The 21576-nt window shown below is 55.6% G+C and overlaps 1 protein-coding gene across 2 annotated transcripts in view; it reads left to right on the plus strand.

The window, feature by feature from the left end:
* Positions 1–3102: 3102 nt before the first annotated feature.
* The window catches only part of NECAB3 (N-terminal EF-hand calcium binding protein 3), a 29019-nt gene continuing 10545 nt past the window's right edge, over positions 3103–21576 (plus strand). Inside the window, exons 1-5 of one of the 2 annotated variants that reach the window (XM_075166299.1) lie at positions 3103–3441; positions 8421–8445; positions 9458–9566; positions 16482–16507; positions 16855–16952. In XM_075166299.1, the coding sequence (XP_075022400.1) occupies positions 3349–3441; positions 8421–8445; positions 9458–9566; positions 16482–16507; positions 16855–16952 (351 nt within the window). In that variant the 5' untranslated portion in view covers positions 3103–3348. The remainder of the gene's footprint in view (positions 3442–8420; positions 8446–9457; positions 9567–16481; positions 16508–16854; positions 16953–21576) is intronic. The other variant, XM_075166298.1, reaches the window with a different exon arrangement.

The following is a 21576-nucleotide window of genomic DNA, read 5'->3' on the forward strand; positions in this document are numbered from 1 at the left end:
GGCCCCCCGGCAGGGACAGGACCGCATCCCCCGCTGCGGCAGTGCAGCCCATCTCAGGGGGAACGCGTTGGCGGCTCCACGCAAGCCAGAGCACCGTAAAAATAACCGCTCTGCCTCCCAGGGATGATTCATGATGCAGCTGAAGGGCTTCCCTCCTGCTATTTCGAATCGCTGGAGAAAGAGCTGATGATAGCTCCTGTAGGGGCTCTCGTTTCCAAAGAGCACATGGCGGCTTTGGGAAGCGGCCCCGGGCGCTGCCTGGTTTTATGAGCTATATCTGCACCGCGGATGCTTTTCTTTGTTGGGTGAAGCAGACACAATGCGGGAGATGGGCACCCTGCATGCATCCTGCGTGCCCCATGGGTCCTCGGCTGCTGTTCGCTCCCGTCTCCCATTCCCTGGCAGTCCCCTGCAGGGATCGTGCCCGTCCAGGTCCGGGGGTGCCCGGTGCCGTTGGGCTGCGGTGGCAGCTCCATTGGCACCGACAAACGCTGCAGCAGGCAGGCGGGCATCCGCAGGCTGAGCTGCGCCGGATGCGGACGTGGTGCTGAGTCCTGGGGTCTCCTGTACCCGTGCTGCAAGGTTTGGACTCGGAGGAGTCAGGAGACCCCAACAGTGGGACGAGCTCTGGGACAGGCTGGCAGTTGCTGGGGGCAGCATTAGATGCTGACACAGCATAAAGTTTGCCAGAATTTATAGCTTTAATTTAATCCCCCTTGGAGGGTCCGGGCAGGTTTTGGGGTCTCTATAGGCCCCTGTGGTACGTCTGGCTCAGGGTGCTGTGCCCCTGCCAGCGCTGCCTGCTGCCTGCCTTGCTTCTGCATCCTGCCCCACGCTTCAATATTCCCACTTCCGACAACCACTCGCGTTTCTTCCGCAAGGAAGTAACTCGGGGAGGTGAAGCGCAGCATCGTTTATTCACAAGACGCTGGTAGGTGGCTGCTTCATTTAATTCCTGCCCGCTTGTGGTGCTGTGCCCCCCGACCTGGGGAGCAGAGCAGAGCCCTGGCGTCCCCCCCACAGCCGGGGCCGAGGCCATGTCCCCCTTCCCTGCTGGTGGCTTTCGGGGCGCACTTTGGAAGCGCCCGTGGAAGAGCTGGGGGCACCCGCTGCCTCCTGCCGCCGGCAGAAGTTTTGCCCTGGACTTCGCCCTCACTTTCCAGCTGCTCCTTCCCACTCATGCTGACCCCGAGGCGTCCTGACAAGGACCGAGAACGGATTTTAGCAACACGGGAGTGTGGAAAGGCCCCCCCAGGGCTTTGCTTTGATCCACAGCAGAGCCCCGCCATTGCCCAAGCCCCTTCCCATGCTCCCTGGCAAGGTGATCCTCTGTCCCCGCTGCCGTAGGGCCTCCCCTGCCTGTTTCTCTAGTACCTGCCTCCATTTTAGTTTGATTTGATGATGGCCATGCTCAACAGCTCCAGCTCTTGGACCTCTTTCTGCCTCCCTGGGGGCAGGGGACAGCCCTGCGCCGCGTGGGCTGGGTGCACGTGTTCCCTGGAGCCCTTGGATACCCCCACCAGGTCCCAGGTGCACTTTTTCCACCTCTTTTCCCTTGCACACACCCGGAGCCGCCGGGAGACAGCAAAAATAACTATGATGCATCCTTGCAACTGCTCTGGGCTCAGCTTGCAGCCGGTTGTCCCCGGGGGAGGAGGAGAGCGAGCAAACTACACGTGCCATGGCTCGGTCACGTTGGGCTAGGGAAGTGTCTTGGTTTCGAGAGCTGGGTTAAGAGAAGCCGAGCTCCGCAAAACGTGTTGGCCTCGAGAGGTCCATGTGAAGGGAGAGGTGGTGCAGATGGCGGCCAGCCCGGCTGGGATTTTGCATCCAGGCAAAGCGGTTGCACACCCTTTTCTCTAAGTAAAATCCCAGGATACTCTGAGAGGGATGGGAAGAAGCCCACCACCCCAAGAAGTCACTGCACCGCATGTACCCCGGGAACGGTGTGAAGCTCTGCCCAGGCACAGCTTTATCTAGTTTATTTATCTAATTATCTGTTTCTTGTTTGTGAAAACCTTTGAGGACAGGCTGGGGTATGGACATGGATGTCCATCCTATTCCTCTGGATGCACAGGCCTCCGGGTGCCTGTGCCGGGCAGGGATGGAGGCAGCTCCTGCCTCCTCCTCCTCTTCCTCCTCCTCCTCTTTCCCAGCCAGCCTGTCCCCCACTCCTGCAGCCCCCATTTGGGGCGGGAAGGGGGTTTTACATCTGCTCGAGGTACAGTGCCGTCAGTACGATCCCCTCACGCCCAGCACGCCGCAGCGGAGGGAAGCAGCACTGAGCAAAGGCTGCCTGGCACCGTGGGCACGGAGGAGCCGGCACCACCGGAAAATCATTTGAAACCACTCTGGGTGGCAGGGGGGCCACCCCAGGGCCAGCCGCAACCACTGTGGGACCACCCATGGCCAAACCAGAGCCACCCCAGGGCCAACTGGGGCAACCAGGGCTACCCAGGGACAAACTGCAACGACACTGAGACCACCCATGGCCAAACTGGGACCAGCTGGGGCAACCAGGGCTACCATGGGGCCAACAGTGACCATACTGAGACCACCCATGGCCAAACTGGGACCACACTGGGGCAAACAGGGCTACCGTGGGGCCAACAGCGACCACACTGGGACCACCCATGGCCAGACTGGGACCACACTGGGGCAACCAGGGTTACCCTGGAGCCCACAGGGACCACCCCGGGACCACCCGTGGCCAAACTGGGACCAACTGGGGCAACCAGGGATGGTCACACCACAGTGTGACCGCCCAGGGCCACACCAGGACCACCACGGGCTGCATTGGAACCAACTGGGAGCACAGTGGGGTGCACTGGATCCAACCGGGACCAGCCTGGGGCAACCCCACAGCCGATCGGGCCCCAAGAACAAGCGGCGGCCGCGACCAGGCCGAGCGGCACCCGGGGAACAGCGGCCACCGCCGCGCCTCCGCCACCACCCCCGCGTCCCTCACAGCGCCGCCCGCCCCTCTCTCCTCCACCAACGACAGGCACAGCCCTGAGGTGCCAATCACCTGCCACGGCCAACCGGATCGCCCCAGGGGCGGGCCCTCAGCGGAGGTAAAGTTGCCTGGCGGCTGCGGAGCCGGTCGGGTGAATCCAGCTCCGCGCCGCGCTGCCTACGGCACCGTACCGCGAGGCATCGCACCCTACGGCGCCGCAGCCCACCCTACGGCACCGCACCCTACGGCGCCGCAGCCCACCCTACGGCATCGCACCCTACGGCGCCGCAGCCCTACGGCATCGCACCCTACGGCGCCGCAGCGCTCCCTACGACAGCGTACCGCGGGGCACCGCTCCCTACGGCACCGCAGCGCCCGCGCCCGGTGGGGCCATGATGGCGTGCGCGGAGCTGCTGGCCGTGTGCCTCCTGTCAGCCGACCGCGGCCCCGCGCCCCGTCGCCAGCCGCTCCCCATCTTCCACGACGTGAGTACCGCGGGGCGGGCCCCCAGCGAACCCCTGTCCCACCACCGGAGCTAGCATGGGCCAGGCGGGCCGCGGTGCTTCCTCACAGGGAGCCGTGGCGGGGCTGCACATGTAGGCGTCGGGGTGAGGCCCTTTCCCGCCAGCCCCGGCTGAGGAACCAAAGCCAGGGTACAAGCGAGTGGGCCCTGCTGCTGCCTTAGGCCTGAAGCTGTGAATCAAGGCGTGGGTTGTGATGTCTTAAATAATACTCAGTGTTGTGTCCTCTTTCTGAATTATGGGCCTCTGAGCAGCTAGAAATAGCCCACTGCTTATCAAGAGCTGGCTGTCGTGACTCCTGGAGCGGGAGCTGTGTGTCTCTGGCAGGGAAGCTGCAGAAGGTACCAGGTAGCTGTTAAAAGCTGTGGGATCCCACAGGTAGAGCGTGTCCGTTGCCCGCTGCAGCCCCCATCCCTGCCCACTGCTAATGTGCCAGGAGTTGTGGAGGAAGATGCTCTTTGTGCAGGTTGGAGATCAGCCGGCCATCCTGGCGATTGTGGGTGGCTTGGGGGAGTTGAAGATGCAGATAGTGGCTGTCTTCGTTTTCACAAGATAGGTCCCGGCACAGTGCCTCCCATCACACCGCATCCCCTTGAGCCCCGTGGCGACGCTGCTCCTGTTGAGAGAGAGCTGTGTGCTTTGGGGGAGGCAGCGCCTCTCCCCCTGTGGCACCCGGCAGTGTGGGCAGGTGGCTGCATGCCTGGCCATCTCCCAGGGCAAGTGGCGCAGCCTGGGTCAGAGCCACCTCCGCTGTTGGAGCACATCAGAGGTGCTCAACCCCCCTGCTCCTGGCTGTCTTTCATGAGCAGCAGGGTGCTTGGGTCAGGTGGGCAGTGCCCAAATCTCCCTGGTGGGCCATCAGCCCTTGCATTCTCCTGTGTCCAGCACTGCTGGGGTCTAAGGTGTGGAGCCAAGGAGACGTGTGAGCAGAGGTGTTGTCCCTGCCCTGCCGCAGGGGCTGGGGAGGAGAAAGCAAATGAGGGTTAAGGGCGAGGGTTGGTGTGGTGCCCCAGCACCTGGACAGTCCAGGACGGTGCCAGCTGTCATCTCTGTCCTGTCCTGGTCCAGGTGGTGCCACCTCCTGTGTCCTAGTTCATCCCAGAGGAGGGGAGCAGGAGATCTCAGGCAGCACTTTGGGAAGATGAATGCCATGCCTGGTCCAGTCTTCCATCTGGGAGACCTCCTGGCATCACCAGGGAGCAGCTGGAAAGCGCGGCTCCCTCTGCTGCGGTGGCACTCGCAGCTTCCAGCGGAGGGTAAGGGTCTCTGTCCTGCCATGGGGGGGATTTCAGACTGCAGGGCTCTCCAGCCAGCATCATTACCCGCACTAATTACTTGGCTGATGGAAGATGGGCTGGAGGGGGGTTGGTGGTGACAGCTGTGTTCCAGCTCAGCTCCTCCAGGCACTCGCTGAGTTCCACATCTATCCCTCAGGGTGTCATTAAGGCAATTAAAATGGGAAGTGTTAACAGTGCTAGCCTCTGCTTTCCGGGTTCTGTCAGCTTCCCTTCCTCTTCCCTGTGGCTCCCTTTGCCCCCGCGTCAGCTCCGGAGCTTGGCAGGGTGAGTTTAATATCTCTGCTTTTGGGTCTGGGCAGTTGGCTGGTCTCCAGCTGCCCCCTCCAGGCTTGTCAGGGCGAGCTGCCCCGTGCCGCAGTGGGGCAGGATCCCAGCCTGCCCCTCAGGCAGCGGGAAGGCAGGGCTGCCCACAACAGATCCCAGGTGGCAGCTGGTGCTTCCCCTGGGACCGGAGCCGCCACCTCGCTGCCCGCAGATCGCCTGCCTTCAGGAGAGGTGAGAAGGAGGAGGATTTTGCCCTGCGATGCTTCGCTGCAGGCGCGGTACGAACTGCAGTGCTGGCATCACAGTTGTTTGTGCAGACATCTCAAACCACTGGGAGATTTGTCCCCCAGGCTGGTGCTCAGGGCTTGCTTACTCCCCTCTCTGTGTACGAGAGGTTGAGAAAAGCCGCATGGACAGCCTGCCGTTTATCGCCGGTGTGTGGCCGCAGCCTGTGTTAGCCTGCGGTGGGTCGATGAGCACAGTGTCCCCAGGGCAGCTGTCCCCTCCCCAACAGCCGGCGTGTCCCTGGCTGTGTGTCCAGCAGCTGCGGTTTCTTCCAGCCCTGCAGGCAGGGAGAAGCCCTGTAATGTCCCTCCTTCCCGGGGTGTGGGGGGTTCATCCCCACATAAATGCCGGTTCAGTGCTTCCTCCATCGGTCTCAATGTGTCTGCTGCTGCAGGCACTGAGCGAGGCTGCGGACGCAAGCCTGAGAGCCAGGGGCTAAGGGAAATGCCTTTCTCAGGCTTAAGGCAGTGTCCTTGTGTTTCTGAGACTGCCAGCCCCCCCCGCGTGCAAGTGAGGGATTAGCTGTAGGGCCTCTCCAGCAGCCGACGCAGACCTGATCCCATTCCCAGCCTGGCTTTGCATCACTTTTCCCTGGCTTTGTCCCAGGGCTGCCGTCCGCGCCAGGCTCTTGCACTGGGAGCAGCGCTTACCTGCCATTGCCTTGCGTGTGCCTGTGCCCTGGGGGGGGTGGGGGTCGCGCTGTGGAGCGTGGAAGCGGCTCTGCACTATTTTTGCTTGGCTGGAGTTGAATCCTGCCTCGTGCACAGGGGCCATCGGTGTTTTCCAGTGCGTGCAGCGCTCACCGAGGCACCCCTCTGCAGCTGGGCTCGCTGGGGGCGGCGAGGAGCCCCACCGTCCCTGGGGGACGTGGAGCAGATGTGGCCTCACTCTGCAGGGCTCTCGCAGCTCCGCTGCTTGTGCCACATTTATTTATTTTGAACTTCAGGCAACTGTTGTGTTGTGCACTGGCAGGGCTTTTCTAATGCACCCGCTGGAGCCGAGGGTCCTGTGTGCGAGGGAGAAGCGTCAGCTCTGTTTGCTGAGGTTTATGCTGAATCCAGGATGGGCTCACCCCAGATCAGAGACCTTCTCAGTCCCATGGGATCCCCCCTGAAATTGTGCTCTCCCTCTTAGCCTGCAGACAGACCCTGCTGAGCAAGGCCAGCCTGGGAGTGGGAAATGTCTGACCTCACTTGAATCTGCATTTCTTAAGTGCCTGGGTGACACTTGATTGCCTTTGGGATGAGCTAGTGGGCTCAGTGACATTTGGAGTCATAAAGATGTCATTGCATGAGCCACATGTCCCTCTGATGACAGAAAGCTTTGCAGGATTAAGCTTTTGCCTGATGGAAGGTGGCGTGCCTGAGGCAGGGAGGCGGCAGGGTGGCACAGGCATGTGGGACCCACTGGTGCTGCCCCATGCCTGCAGGCAGAGCTGCCCCTGCAGCCGCCGAGCCCTGGCATGTGCAACCCTGCAGCCGTGAGACCCCTGACGCGTGAGTGAACCCTTTAGCCTGGAGAAAGTTTTGCTTTGAAACCCAGAGAAGTCCCCAGCGTGTGGGAGCTGCGGGTTCCTGCCTCAGCTGGTAGTGGTAAAGCTCCAAAGTGTATCCAGTGAGTCCTACTGGGCGTTCAGAGAGCGTCCGCCCTGCTTTCCTGCAAGGGAAGCAGCCTGGCCGGCTGGAAGCCCGTGTCCCGGAGGGAGGGTTACCTAGCGCTGGTTGGCTCAGGGCAGCCTCCGTTCCCTGCAGCGGCTCGGGTCAGGAGGAGCTTGCCTTGCTCAGAAGAGCATCCTCCGAGGAGGTGTCCCTGCTCCTGGTTTCGGTCGTGGGGAAGGACCAGCTGGGACCAGCATCAGAAAAGCCTCTGCGCAGTTACAAGCCAGTGGCTTCCTCAGGAGTGAGCAGCGGAGGTTTGTCTGGGCAACTGTTTCTTTACCTCAAAGTGATTTTTCAGGGACATCTCAGTGGCTAGATATGGGCCTGTGCCCTCAAAACGCGCAGCAAAGCTGTCAGTGAGCGCTGCAGAAGGGAGCTGGGGCGGAGGGGGCAGCTGGCAGCGACGTGTCTTCCTGTGGCAGGGAGCAGAGCTGGTCCGGGGGCGGTTTTATCAGCGGTCTCCGCTTTGCAGGTGCGTGAAAAAGAATACAACAAAGTCCGCTTTCCCCTTTTCCTGCCCTTTTTCATTCCTGATCTTTCTTCAGACCTTCAGATTTCTTCATCAACCAGGATGATTAAAAAGAAGAAAGTTGCCACACGCACAACTTTCTGTCATTGGCTCTGTTAGGATGTGCTGGCCAAAACCTCGTATTGTTCTGTCTGGCAAGAGGTTCCCAGGCTTCAGAAATGATGCTGTTCCCCACCGGAGTCAGCTCCCGACCTTCCGCTAATTATGGGTGAAAGAGGAGCCAGGCAGGGATAAGAAGCCCCAGCTTTCTCCTGGGCTGCGGGCAGAAGCCTCGTGGTTAGGAACCTGGGTTGAGACCCTGAATTGGAGCAGCTCTCCAGCTGTGCTCTGTGGCAGAATTAGCTACAGATTAATTAATTCATTAATTATTAATTACAATGTGTGTGCATGTCGAGGTGTCGCAGGAAGGATTGTTGTGAAGGGTGGTTACAAAGTGCAGGACAAGAGCTACTCCTCAGTGCAGACGGTTGAAGTGTCAGTGGTGATGCACAAAGTGCTCCCGTTATGGAGTGGTTTTATGCTTAATGTTCTTTCGTTTAAAGGGTCTGAAAAATTAAACACTTTCCATCACAAGGGTGTAGCGAAGCCCTTTCTACTTTGTCTCCCTTTGTGTTCTCTAAAAGATGCTTGGTGTGAGTGCTGGGCTCGCTCGGGCAGCAGCGGCTATGCCGAGAGCTTTGTGCATTGGAGGCGAGAAACGGTTTTAATCGTTTGCGAAGGGGAATTTCCCTGGAGCAGCCTGTGTGGCGCTGGCCTGCGCAGCCCTGGCAGCGGGGGCTTCTCCGCGGTTACCCGGGCTCCGGGAGGCGGTTTTCCCATGGTGGCAGTGCCGGGTGCCGCCTGGCTTGCTGTTCAGGCACGCTGCTCTCCTTGCTGCCTCACTAAACGCTGTCGTATTTTCTCTTGCAGATTTTCCGACGAGCCGACAAGAACGGTGAGTGCTTTGTTCCTGCCGCTGCCTCCCCCTGCCTGCCCAGGTCTGAGTGAAGCAGTGCAGCCCGTCCCTGCTGGGAGCTTTGGCTGAAAGAGTGAAGGAGGATAAGGGCACGCAGCTCTCTGGCTTTTCTGAAAAATGCTTTTCTGCTTTGCCTGGAGGAAAAGGCACTGGAGCAAAGGGTCTGGCCAGGGGCTGGGGAAGTGGGCTCCCCCAATTCACTGTCCATGCGCCACGCAGGACAGAGCCCCTTCCAAGCCCTCTCCTGTCTGCATGCACACAATCTCTCCTCAGCACTGCTAGCAGTGAGAAGGGAAGGCAAAGCAAGCTGTGCAGCAGGCAGCCCAGGGGCTGTCAGGCTTCTCTGTCCCTTGCAGGATTGATTCAGTCTCTGCGCTCAGTCCAGGGTTTTACAGGTGCCCACTGGAGCCCCTGGCATTTGTGACTTAGACTCTGCTACCCCGTTTTTAATCTGGCACCAAAATCACAGTTACTTCTCTGAGCCTTCCTACCCCCTCTTGGGCTCTTCTCCTTCACTCTAGCTTGCAGGCTCCAGGAGCCACTTTTGTTGCAGATCAAAATGCAGCCCAGGAGCTGAAGTCCTCCACAAAGAGGAAGGAAAAAGCTCTTCAGTCAATGGAGAGATTTTCTTTCCATAAAAACCTGATGCTGTCCTCACTGTGCTGTTTGCAGTGGACTCTCTACTTGGACAGTCAGCTTGGACAGTCATCTAAATACAGAGTGTCTGGATGCGTTTCTGAAAATGTTGCAGTGGGGCCTTTTGGAAGGGGCTGAAATTTCCTCAGCAGTGGCCCTGCTTGCCAGCGCTCCTGGGTTTTTGATGGGAACTGGTGGGACATGCTTTCACTGAGATATCTGCTCTAATTATTATGCACAACACGCTCAACCGTCCCACGCTCCCGGTAGAGAGGCTGCTGGGAGGAGGATTGCTGGGGCCTATATGCTTCTTTCTGCAGAGATATAATTATTCTTCCCTTTTATTTAAATGCAGATGACGGGAAGCTATCATTTGAGGAGTTCAAGAACTATTTCGCTGATGGGATCCTGAGCTCGGAGGAGCTGTGGGAGTTGTTCAGTGGAATTGACAGGTGTCATTCAGAGTAAGTACTGTGGTGGCACAGAGGAGGGGAGATGAAGGGGAATATAAAACTGCTTGACTGTAGATGGAGGACATATGGAGGCGGGTGTGATAAATAGTCAGGGTGAGATAAACCTACCTCTTGTAACACGCAGATGTTAAAACCCATTGAACACCAGTTACGAGCATTGGTGATGAGAGAAGCCAGACATTTTGAGAACAGTCGTTATCAGATTTACTGTAGTTCTGGAAAAGCAAGCATCCATTTAAAATTATATTATGTTAGTTTGAAAAATGTATTCCAGAAATATACAGCTCTATAGAGCAGGTTGTGTGTCTGCAGGAGGAGCACGTGTGAACGATGGTCCCTGCTGACACAGGGAACGGCTTTTCACTTACGTAAGAGCAGCTTTCCACCAGAAGTGGGCCTTATGAGTGTAACTGTGAATTTAGGCCAGCTACTTTTAAAAAAAGAAACCCCCTGGTCTCCTCTTGACTGGTGCTATCTAGAGGAGTCTGTTGGGCTCGGCTGGGTTTCTCATCCCAGTCTTTCAGATATCAGCATGGCCTTCCTGGGGTCCCTCTGCCCTGCCGGCTGCTGTGAACGAGCATGTTTGGCACTGGGAGAAACTGGCTGTTGGTAAATTGCATGTCTGGGGGCTGCCTGTTCAAACGGAGGGGTGCTGCTGGGGGAGAAAGTGGCTGCAGTTTCCTCCCAGTCTTGGGCGGCAGGCTCGGCTCTGGCTCCTGCCACTTCCCTGGCACCCCAGGAAGCATCTCCTGCACCTCTCTAATGCCCTTGGCCAGGGCAGTGTCTGGGCAGGTCCCCGCCAGGGAAGGTAACTCGGAGCAGCCTTAGCTGCACACGCTGGTCCCAGGGCTTTGCAGGGAGCCAGGGCAGTGGCACAGAGGGCCCGTGCCATGCTGAGATGCCAACAGCCGCTGAATGCCACCGTGCCACTGACAGCGAATAGCTGGCGGTCCCTGGCTGCAAGTCCCCACATCATCCACACAGGGCTGGGGGAGTAGAGATGATTGACTCCTGCCGAGTGTCGGGGTGGTGGGTTTAGCTGATGCTCCCACTTTAGTGATGGGGCAGAGAAGTGGGCTGGTGGGTGTGTGGGTGTGTGCAGCCCCTGGTGCTGCTTTCTTTTAAGCCTGGCTGTCTGTTGCTGCCTGTCCTGCCAGTTGGGCTTATTGGATGTGGGCAGCAGGAGGTGTCGCCTGAAAATATCTCTGTCTTTTTGGGCTGTGATCCCAGGGAGTTAGCAGTGAGCCGTTCCCTTTGCTCTGCAAATGCTCCTTTCCTCTTGCTCCATTTTGGGGTGACCTTGGAGTCACCCCCCATACAATACTGCTGGAAAACACGGGTTGCAGCAAAGCAGAGAGTTTTAACCATGCCCTTAACTGAACTGTGAAGATCTCAGGGTTTACCATCGCTTTCAGGTTGGGCTTCTTCCGTTTGTCCAGAGCAGATAAACAGGACTGACTGAAGGGGCCCCATGCGAGTGGGCTGTCTCTGAGAGCCATGCACGGCCCTGGCTGCAGCAGTGCTCTCTATAACTCATTACCCATAATGACGGTGCGGTAGCTATGACAACGTGGCAGTTGCAGCATTGAGCTGGTGACATCTATTAGCAGGGCATGACCATTGGGTCTTTGATCTCTTTCTGCCATGAAGAGCAGAAGGGACCCTGCGTTCAGTGACTTCAAGCAAACGCAGGAGATGCTGTCCCTCCAGCCCTACGAGGATGCCCTCATTTCTGCAAGAGCAGAAGGGAAAGTCCAGCCTTGGGGCCGTTGCAGGTGTAGTTCTTGTTCCAGTCCCTGGCTGGGACATGGTCCATGCGCACATGCGCAGGGTCAGTGCATGGGACAACTTCAGTGAGAGCAGGCAGGAGCGGGACGTGGGAGGTGGCAGCAGGGAACTGTATGTGATTTCTTCAGCTTCATCCCCAGCTCGTGGAGGAGGAGGAGGAGGTGGGACCTCCCAGAGAGGGAGTCTGGCGCTCAGCTTATTGTCTGGTAAGAGGCATCCTGCCCAACGTGGGGCTGCGCTGCGACTGCCTGATCCTGACCCAGAGCCGCTTGCCTGCTGGGATGAGGGACTTGGAGAGACAGGCCTGTCCCCAGGGAGGCATGACCCTATCTGTCCCCAGGGGCTGCCCAGGGACTGCTTGCCCACTGCACAGCATCAGGTAACAGAAATCAAGTTGTGTTCAGCGCGCTGGGCCTCATAGAGGTCTCTGTGCCCCTGTGTGTAGTGCTGGACTTTCTGGCATTTTTTTTGGGGGTGTGCAGGGGGACTTGCTCCTTTGTACAACCTCTGGTCTCTGGTAAGGGCTGTGCTGGTGCCCTGCTGTCCCCTCCGCAGGGAGCTGGACAGCCCCTCTCTTCCAGGCTGCCTGCTTGCCTTGCACTTGCAGGAACTTAATATTTTTGAGAGCTGGCTGAAATTTGCTGCCAGATTCAAGAGTTATTACCTGAGGTAATACTCAAAGTATTACAAAGCTGGAAAGCAACTACAAGCTCTACAAATATATCTGGTGTGCTTCTTTCATGTAGCTTTTCTGATGATGGGAAAGTTTCACCCTTAATCCAGTGGGTGGATTTGGCCATAGGGTGCTGTGTTCCTCAGGTCTAGGCTGAAACTTGTGTTTCTTTGACAGTGCCAGCCTGACCCAAGGAGAGACAGTAACAGAGACCTTCCTACCCAGGCTCTCTCCGTGTCTGGGTAACAGAGCACTGCCCAGACACGTCCTGACCCTCACCCATCACTGCGAACCTGCAGCTGCTCCCCTGGGTCCAAAGCTGACATTTGGGAAGATGAATGTTTCGGAGGTCTCATACATTGTTCTCCTTCCAGAGAGCCCACAGCACCACACTCTCCTTTTCTCCCCGTCCCTCCCATCTGATCTTCGCTCCACTTCCCATCCACCCCATGCTCGGGTGGGACGCTGTGGCCTGTGCGTCAGGCACCTCTGTTGTGTTTGGTTCAGATTTTACATTTCCCCATGAGGCTTTTTTTGTTCTGCATTTCTGAAAATTGTTCTGTTTTGGCTTTCAAATATCTCCTTGCTCTAATTCTTTGACATTTTAAAAATTATGTTGAAACTGAATTCAACTCTTTATTGCAATTTGGTACAACAGCTAGGTCCGCTGTTGCTTTTATCTTGTCAGAAAGCTCCACGCCAGCTCTGGCACTGGCACAGAACAGAAAGATTCACCTTCTGGAAAAGTGCATTTTCATCCACTGAAACGTCTGGGTGAGAAGAGACAAATGTTTTTGAAGGGATGAAAAGCTCCATTGCTGCAGAAGCGTCTTGGGAGATGCACAGTGCGGTTTGCTCTCTGAGCAGCCGTGCGCCCGTCTGCAGCCCAGCAAGGCGGGATGGCAGCAGATCCCAGGCTCTCACGGGGACAACTTAGCGGAGAGTCGGTTACAAAGGGCTTTGGACTGAACGTTGTAGTGTTGCATAGGTTGCATGCCTACTGCTCTTTGCGGGGGACTGTGAAACCTGCTCAAGGAAGTGTCGTGTGGACCTCGCGTGTCTTTCTGTCCTGCATCTGTTGGGAAAATTTAGAAAAATAAGGTCTGGCAAATCCTCCTTTGCATGAGAGCGGTCAGATGGTGGCGGCAGGAATTTGGTGCAGACTGCCCAGAGCCTATGTCTCTGACCTTGAGCCACAAGTAAAAGAGATGGGAGTGCTGACCAGGTGGTTTTTAAAAACTCTCAGTGGAAATAACCTCAAGCCTCTGGTTCTGTGGAAGAAGGGACTTGTGTGAACTTTCCTCCCCTCTCTTTAGTCAGAGACCCAGAGCCGCAGCGTCTGCCAGTCTTTGAATGATGGAGAGTGACTGAAACACTCTGGATCACACTGAAAAGGTTTGGAAACCAGATCTGTGATGGCAGCAGAGGTTCCCAACATGATAAATGATAAAAATAAAAAAATTCCCATCTGCTTTGCTGAAGCTGATTGCTGTTTTCTTGCATAAATTCCAGGCGCATACTGACAAAATCCCAATAGCGTAATGATGACAAGATCCTTCATCATCAGTTCAGGCTTAATTACAGTTAATTAGTGATTTGAGCACAGTCAAAATACAGCTATTTGGAAGTGTGGAGAGTCTCAGGATGAGTACTTTGGAGGCAGAGGATGGCTCTTCTCTTGGAGTGGGAGAGGGGATGGCAGAGAGGGGAGCGGAGCAAAGCCTGTTGCCCCGTTGCAGCCCTGCAAAATGGGTCAGGATTTGACGTGAAGGTTCTTTACATGAGCTCCTCCTGGTTTCTGGCATGAAGTAGCTTCTGGTAGCATGAAAATGGCTCCATTGGTCCTGCAATTTGCTTGCTGCGATTTGCTCCGTCCTGCCCTTAAGTGCGCCCTGGGCGCTGCTGCAGGATGCGGGATGTGGGAAGAGGTGGCCATGCGGGGTTGCTGACAGACCAGGCTGCGTTGGGAAGCAGATCTTCCACTGGACAACTCCCAGAGGGCTGATTTTTGCCACGAGATTTTGGTGATTGGTTCAGTGTTTAACTGTTCAGTGTTTTAGTGAATGATTAGTTAACGTTTGTTTTTAAGCAGCAAACAGAGAAGGTAGAAAGAGTTATTAATAATCTCTGGCCTCTCCTTAGAAGCCAGAGGGTTGGTGTTGATAGTAGCTCTTTGTCACACAGATGCCTGCTTGCTAGAGCCGAGGTGGGGAACTGGGTAGTGGGTTGAGCTGGTGACCCCTTCTTCTTCCTGGTGAAACCAGTCCCAGCCCCAGGTTCTCACTGGGGACAGATGCAAATGCCTGGATAATGTGTGCATTAGGTGTTTCACTGTGTATTTTGTTATCTCATGTCCATATCCATTTGTGGATTTCACCCACCCCTTGGATGGGAATCAGTGGCTGCAGTTATCGCTCTGGGGCATGGGTTTAACCAGCAGTGCTGCGGGTGCTGTGGTGCCAAGTCTCTTGTGGCAGTGCAGCAGCAGCGGCTCTGCAGGCTCCAGGCAGCTTTCAGAAATACGTGGAAAAATTAAGAAGGAGCAAGACATTTTTCCAATTTAAATTTGTGCTTCAAACCCCAGTCACTATCTAGCAGAGCTATGGTTGGATGCATGGAGCTGCTCAGATGGGATCAGCAAAGTTTGATGGAGTGGAGTCGGCAGAAGAAGGGGCTGTGGTTTTGCTGATTATCTGTATTGCGTCTCAAGGGAAACACTTTTTATCCACTTCAAAAACTGTCTGCAGTGCCAGGACAGTGCGCCAGAGCCCTGCCTTAATCAGCTCCTGCGGTAGGTGTTTAAAATAGATGAGCCAAATCACATCCTAAAACTGCCCGTCTCCATTGCCTAAGAAGGCGCCTGATGCAATTAGCTAAACAGAAGGGTCTGCAGTCCCACTGCTGCGGGTCTGCAATGATGTCTCACACCAAAATATTTTGATGACTTGAAGCACTGCCTATTATTAAAGTACACTAAGTGGAAGCCCAGCAGAAAGAGAGATGCAGAAGCCAGCCTTTAATGTTTGGGGGAAAAGCTGTAGGAAGATTTTGCTTAAATTATTACATCTGTACTTGGCATGGCATTTTTGGACACTTCCCACACTCTCCTCTAATTTTACCTCGGTGCATTTTTGCCCCTTTGCCTTGTGGGCAGTGTCAGCGGGGGGGCAGGGCGATGCGGCTGTGGTTTGACTTGCCCTGGGCAGCAGCATTGCAGCCATCCTTGCGCTTGGAGCCCAGCAAACTCCAGGTATCGCTGGTTCCTCCACATGTGACAGCACTTAAACACTTAAAAAACTCTCTTTTGTGTTCTCTTCCACTTTTCCAATCAGGATTAAAAATGGTTGTAATCATTTAGGGGATTTTGAGACAGCAGAATTTCTTGAGCAGAGGCTGATTTGAATAAACGATATCCTGGGGCATTTCCCTGCAGGCTCTGCAGGTGATGCCAGGCATAGCAAGCAGCTCTGCCTCTGTGGCTTTGGCCACCTGAGTGGATCTGACAGCTTATGCGAAGCCACGGTTCTGCTTGACATCCCATCCCGAAAACGTGGCTGTTTCTGGACGTTTCCTCCTCCCCCTCCACCCCAGCAGCGCCTTTATCAGCGACAGGAGGGACCTGTCCAAGCCCTGCAGGGATGCCAGCATTGATTCTCCAGTGCAGTGCTCTCTGTTACCAAAAAGGGGTGGGGGGCTGGCCCCCGCCTCCAGGTTTTTGGAGCCAGATCCCTGCTTTAATGGCCTTCACAGCAAGAACAACTCCTCTTGTGGGCCGAGAAGCCATCCAGCCTCCTGCCCTGGGAGCCTGAAGGCAGCCTCACAGCCCAGGCTCTGAAGACAGGGAAGAGGAGGAGTAGCCAGGGGCACCCGTGGAGCAGATGGGAGAGGAGGGTGCCTCGTGCTATGGGGCAGCCATGAGGGAGGACCTGGGCTGAGGTCAAGGGAGGCACGAGGAGGGAGCCCTGGCTGAATGCTTCGCACCTTTGGAGGAAGAGGTTGTGTTGAAGAAGCAGCTTCTGGGGCTCGTCAGCTCCAGGGCTCAGAAATGGGGCTGCCAACTCAGGTGGCCAGCCCAGAGGTGTGCGGTGCTGCCTGTCTCCCCTGACCTCCCTCGCAGCACCATTCTGCTCTCACAGACACTTTCCCAGCACACTCCAGCTCCAGGAGATGATGGTGGGAGCTGCTTTGCTTGCTCTTTCAGCCCCTAAAGCAGAGGTGATGCTCTGCAGTCCTGCCTGCGTGCTGGAGAACCATGGCTTCTGAGCTGCTGGTTCTAAACTTGTGCGGCTTTTTATTTTTCTAATATAGCTTTTGAAAATAGATGGGAGGAGCAGTAAATCCACTGGGGGCTCAAGACAAGCCCTCAAGACCCTGCTCACCACAACTGTTTCTCCCGAACCAGCCTCACACCATCTAACAAGAGCTTATTTTTCTGTTTCTTGTAGCAACGTGGACACGGAGAAATTGTGCGGTAAGTAAGCTCATATTCCTGCCTCAGAGGGCTTCCTCTCTCGAGGGTCTGTGGTGGGGCTTTGTATGTGTCTGACCTGGACAGGGCTGGGCGGTCAAGTGGCATTGACAGTCCCTGTGCCTGAATCCCAGCACAGAAGTCATCTGTGGTTTTCCTAAGGGGATGGGAGATTTTGTCCCTGGGGATAGGAAAGGAGTCTTCATTTCAGTCCAGGTGGGAGCGTGACTCTGGAGAGGGACACGAATGCCCCCCTGCAGCACTGGGCTGTACACGGGAAGCAGTAGGTGCAGGGGAGGCAGGGATGGAGGTGCTCGGGAAGCTCACCGTGGTCTTCTCTCCTGCTTCAGATTATTTCTCAGCATATCTCGGAGAATACAGGAATGTGCTTTCCGCCCTGGAAGCCCTCAACTCTGCGGTCCTGGCAGCCATGGACAAAACCAAGCTGGTAAGGGTGGGACCGCGGGAGGGCAGTGGGGCAGGCGGGTGCATAACAGAAGCCGTGGTGACCTTAGCTGCTTAGCATTAAACTTAGGTGTCAGAGGCAGCAGACGTGGTACCTCCCACATCAATGGGGTTGCCTGTGTGTGCTTCGGTTGTCTCCATGTGCAGTGAGTGCCGCAGCAGCACAGCCTGCAGCATGCCTGGAGGAGGGGGAGCCGTGCTGGAGGAGGAGAAGGGTAGGGCTAATGCTTTTGTGCTCTGGAGACGTCTTTGGGTTCTCCTTCCTCCTAGGGCTCTGGCAGCGGTTGTTTCAACAGCTCCTTGCAGACCACTTGCAGGGTCCTGCCTGGGGACACTGTTTCTGGGAGCATCACTGATAACCTGTGTGTGGCATCTCTGAGCCAAAGCAAGGTCTTTTCCACAAAGCAGTGTGGCGCAAAATGGGGACTCTGGGGTCGAGCCTGCTCTGAACTGACCCCAGCAGCTTGTATTTAGGACTGCCTGTGCTCACAGTGACAAAAATTGGCGGCCGGTGAGGGGGCAGGAGCCGCTGTGGTGGGAAGGCTGCTTTGGGAAACGGCGAGGCGCTTGGGAGAAGGTAGGAAAGGGCGAAATTCATTGACTCCCAGCCTTGTGCCAAGTTCATCCCTGTGATGAATTCTCTCCCTCTCCCTGCAGCTTGTACCGATGGGAGGCAGATTAGACGCTGCTAATTAGGGCAAGCAGCCTCCTGCTTTGTGAGCTCGCCTGCCTCTGCATCGCAGGGCAGAGGTCTGCAGCGCGCAGCATTACAGGCTAAATACAGCTGCAAAAAAGCAGTGCCCAATACTGGAAGGGACCCTCCTTGGGGACCAGCAGCCCTCTCTGCGTCCAAAATGTATTAAATGGTTTAGCTGTGTGCTTGGGGCTGATGCTGTTTTACAGCCATGGGAAGGACCGGCCCTTTCTTTCCCTTCGATGTGGTGGTTCAATGCTTGGTAAGAAGCAGATGAAGGGCATCATCCATGTGCACGCTGTCCACTGACCTATTGATTGGGCAGAGAAACGAAGGGGGACCAGTCCCGCTGTCAGCTCTGCAGAGTCATTGAAGTGGTGTTTGTGCCTCTCTAGTGTCAGTCACGATCTTCTCCTCTCTTTGAGTTTCCCTCTGGCCAGATCCAGCCTCAGCAGTGTCTCCCTGTACGTTGGGAAATTTCATGCCAGGAGAGGGAATCGCTTGGAAATGCATTTTCTCTTTGGTTCAGCTGCCCGGCCCCCTTCACAGTTATTAAATGCAAGTCCAGAGGGAGAGAATGAATCCTCTTCAGAGAGCTATGCTTTATTTCAGTTCTTTTCTGTTTTGTTTTTTTTGGTAATGAATTTGTATATTCGTGTATTTCTCCAAAGGACAGCACGTTTACTGTCTGCTTCACAGTATTGGTATGATGTATTCATTCACTTAATAGTTTCTGGTGCCACAGGTGTTCCCTGGAAAAGAGAAGCAGGTTTTCCCCGTCGAAACAGATCTTTGTGGACTCGCTTTTCCACTCGTGTTTGGATCTGCCTGGAGCCAGGGGGCCAGGGCATCCCGATGTTCACAGCACTGCTCTCACCCGGGTGAGGTCTGCACTGATCCGGGTGCTCTGACCCCAGCCCTGAGCTCCTGGGTGCCCCGATGCAGATACTGACCCTCCCAGGAAGCATCTCTCTGCGCTTCCCTGGTCTGCTGGGCTCTGCACTGGGGAGAAGGCAGGAGAGGGTAATGCTCCAACCCTGTGGTTAGGGTTCTTGCAGAGCTGTGGGAAACCTGCCGCTGTTACAGGCTGGCAGAGATGATAAATGCTGCATTCTTACCTGCTGTGACCTGAATATATTCCCATGTTTGTATTTCCAGAATGGGAATCGATCTTGGGTTATTACGGATTAGTGGGTTTATTAGGTTGGATTTTAGTCAAAGCTCACACCTCTCTGAGCCAGGGGAGGGAGCAGAGAACAGAGATTTTCCATATTACACATCTGCCCCTCAACTCTGTGGATTCAAACACCCCTAATGCCACCATGGCTGAGGACGGAGAGCCCCAGTTTGGCAGAGAAACCATACTGGAAGAGCTGAATGAAACTTCATTCTGCAGAGCTGCTTTTGCTGGAGATGCAGCTGTTGCTCTCTTCTGAGCAAACTGGAAGAGACCTGCCTGCTCCAACAGCCCTCACCATAAAGCTGTGCTTCCAGAACAGGGCTGTGGAGATGTTGGAGGATCTTCAGTCCCTGCCCATTTTTCCCCAGGCTGTATTTAGGAGAGCTTCGTGTGACTCCTGAGGAGGCAGCGATACCCAGACCAGCTAGAAGAAGAAGGGGGTCTCTGACTTGAGCTGGCTCTCACCAGTTGAACCACAGCATCTCTTGGTTAGGGCATGGTCCGTCTCCGGTAGTTTCTTACTTCTGCTGCCACAGGACTACTCATCCCTGCATCCCCCAGGTCTTACCCCACAGCTGTAAAAAGGCTCATGAAAATACGAGCCCACTTTACAAGCAGGAAAACAGAGAGCATGGGCTGCTTCGTTAGCACAACAAAAGCAGAGCCTGGGAGATGCGCTAGACTTGCTCAGACTATGTCAGGGCAATGAGCTACAGGGAGGAGAGAGAGGGAAATAAGGAAACCAAAGCTCGGCGGGAATATGCCGTGGCTCTGTGTTTGGGAGCTGTGGTTTGAAGCAGTGCCACCGAAAGCCTTTTTGGTATCAAGGATTCCCACCTCCGTGCATGCTCGTGGTTGCTGCAGGCCAGGGTAACTGGACTGGATCAATGGCATGTGTCAGCGGCTGTCTCCTCACCTTCTCGATCTGCTGTCTGCTGTGCACGCTGTCGACTGCAGGATAAACCCTGTGATAAAGCATGGGAAACAAGCTGGGTTCGTCCTTCTTGCTGTGTAAGTGACTGCAATTACTGAAGGAAATAGTGTATGTGTGGGCAGCAAACCTGCTCGTGGTCAACCGTCCAGGCTGGCAGGAGGAAACCAAATCATTAGGGGTTCCTACGGTCCCTTCCTGGGTTGGTAGAAGCATGGTAAAGAAAAGATGCCTTTTCAAGAAAATAGGGTTTTTCTCCAAATTCCGCCATTCCCACTTGTATTTGTAAAATATAACTGCTGATAGCTATGCTTCAGTATACTAAGAACAGCTTATCCCATGGCTAAGCTTTGCATTTGCAATATAATAGTGCCAGAGTAAGAAGTGAACTGTGGAAATACCTTGGGAAACGGTCTGGTATTTCTCACAGGGGACCTGTATGCTAAAATCTTTCCATTCTCCATTTTGTAAACACTGCAGACTAATCTATAAATACCTCTCCAAGTCAGGCGCTCTTATTTCTCCTTTGGCGGGAATTACGCGATCACCTATTCCACTCTGTCCGGAGCTTAACTATCATCATAAGAAACTAATAAAACCTCTTAAAAGCAGAATTACAACAGTTCTTGGCAACTTTGGGATTTTCATCTGGGTCAATGGAGCTGAAATACCAGTCCACAACCCTTGTCTCATGCTTGCTGAGTTATTTCCTCCGTGACTCCTTTCCATGAGTCTTTGCTATGAGCAGAAAATGCTGCGCTCGGTGAGACAGAGCACATTTTTATTGAGCCTCTATTTACAGAGGGGTTTGAACTGCGTGGTGCAACACCTGACAAGAGGGCTTTGCTTGTTTGCCCACAAGTGAGGAGTGCGAAGGGGGCCGAGCAGCTGAACTGAAGAGAAGGTGCATTTTCAATTGATTCCCTCCCCTGGCGTGAAATTTTCTAAGTCGATGCAGAAGGGTGAAACAACATTTGGGGCTCTCTTGGGAGATGGTTATTTCCATCCTTCTCTCTGGCGCGTTCCCCTGGGTGTACTGGTTTTGACGAGGTGAGAGACGGGAGGCAGCTGGCTCGTCGTGTGCAATGCTCACCTGAAGTACTGACGTGTCCGCGTGGGATCCTGCTTTGCCCTTGCGAGGTGGGCTGGGGCGTGCTGGGACCAGGAGGACGGGGAGCCCTCTGCACGGTGAGCTTCAGGCTGAATCCCCTCCGAGCATGGCATGCCCCGGGCTGGTAGTTGGGTTTTGGGGGGTGGCACCCCAGGCTGGTGCCCGTGCCTGCGTGTTTGGGGTGTAAGGACTGCACTGGGGCGAGCTGCGGGACTCAGGGCAGGCTGAATGTGCCCCCCACAGCCATGACACGATATCGGTGGGAGCAGCTGCCTGCTCCTGCGATAAAACTTCATCCGCCGACATCATCCACAGAGGACATCAGGATTAGGCCATCCTCAGGATGAAAGTTGAGAGGATGGGGAGTGCTGGGAGGCTGGCTTGATGCCAGGGCTTCTCCCAGCACCTCGCCCTTTGAAGGGGAGCGATGCAGTCGGGCAGAAGCATCCGGGCCCCGTGGAAGGGGAAGCGTCCATCTGCCAAGGCTGTGGGGGCCACAGCCGGCCCCGGCGGGGGCGCTGGGGAGGATGCATCGGAGATGGGAGCACACCTCATTAAGCGGGTCCAGAGGGCTGCGGAGGCTGCTTGCTGTGGGAAGTGGCCTCTGTGCAGAAAGAGGGGTGACAGCATTTGCATTTGGACCAACTCCTGAAATGCAACAGACTGTGCCCGGCCATGCAGTGGATGAATA

This window comes from Calonectris borealis, chromosome 17 (assembly GCF_964195595.1).
Source record: "Calonectris borealis chromosome 17, bCalBor7.hap1.2, whole genome shotgun sequence".
Classification (NCBI taxonomy): Eukaryota; Metazoa; Chordata; class Aves; order Procellariiformes; family Procellariidae; genus Calonectris; species Calonectris borealis.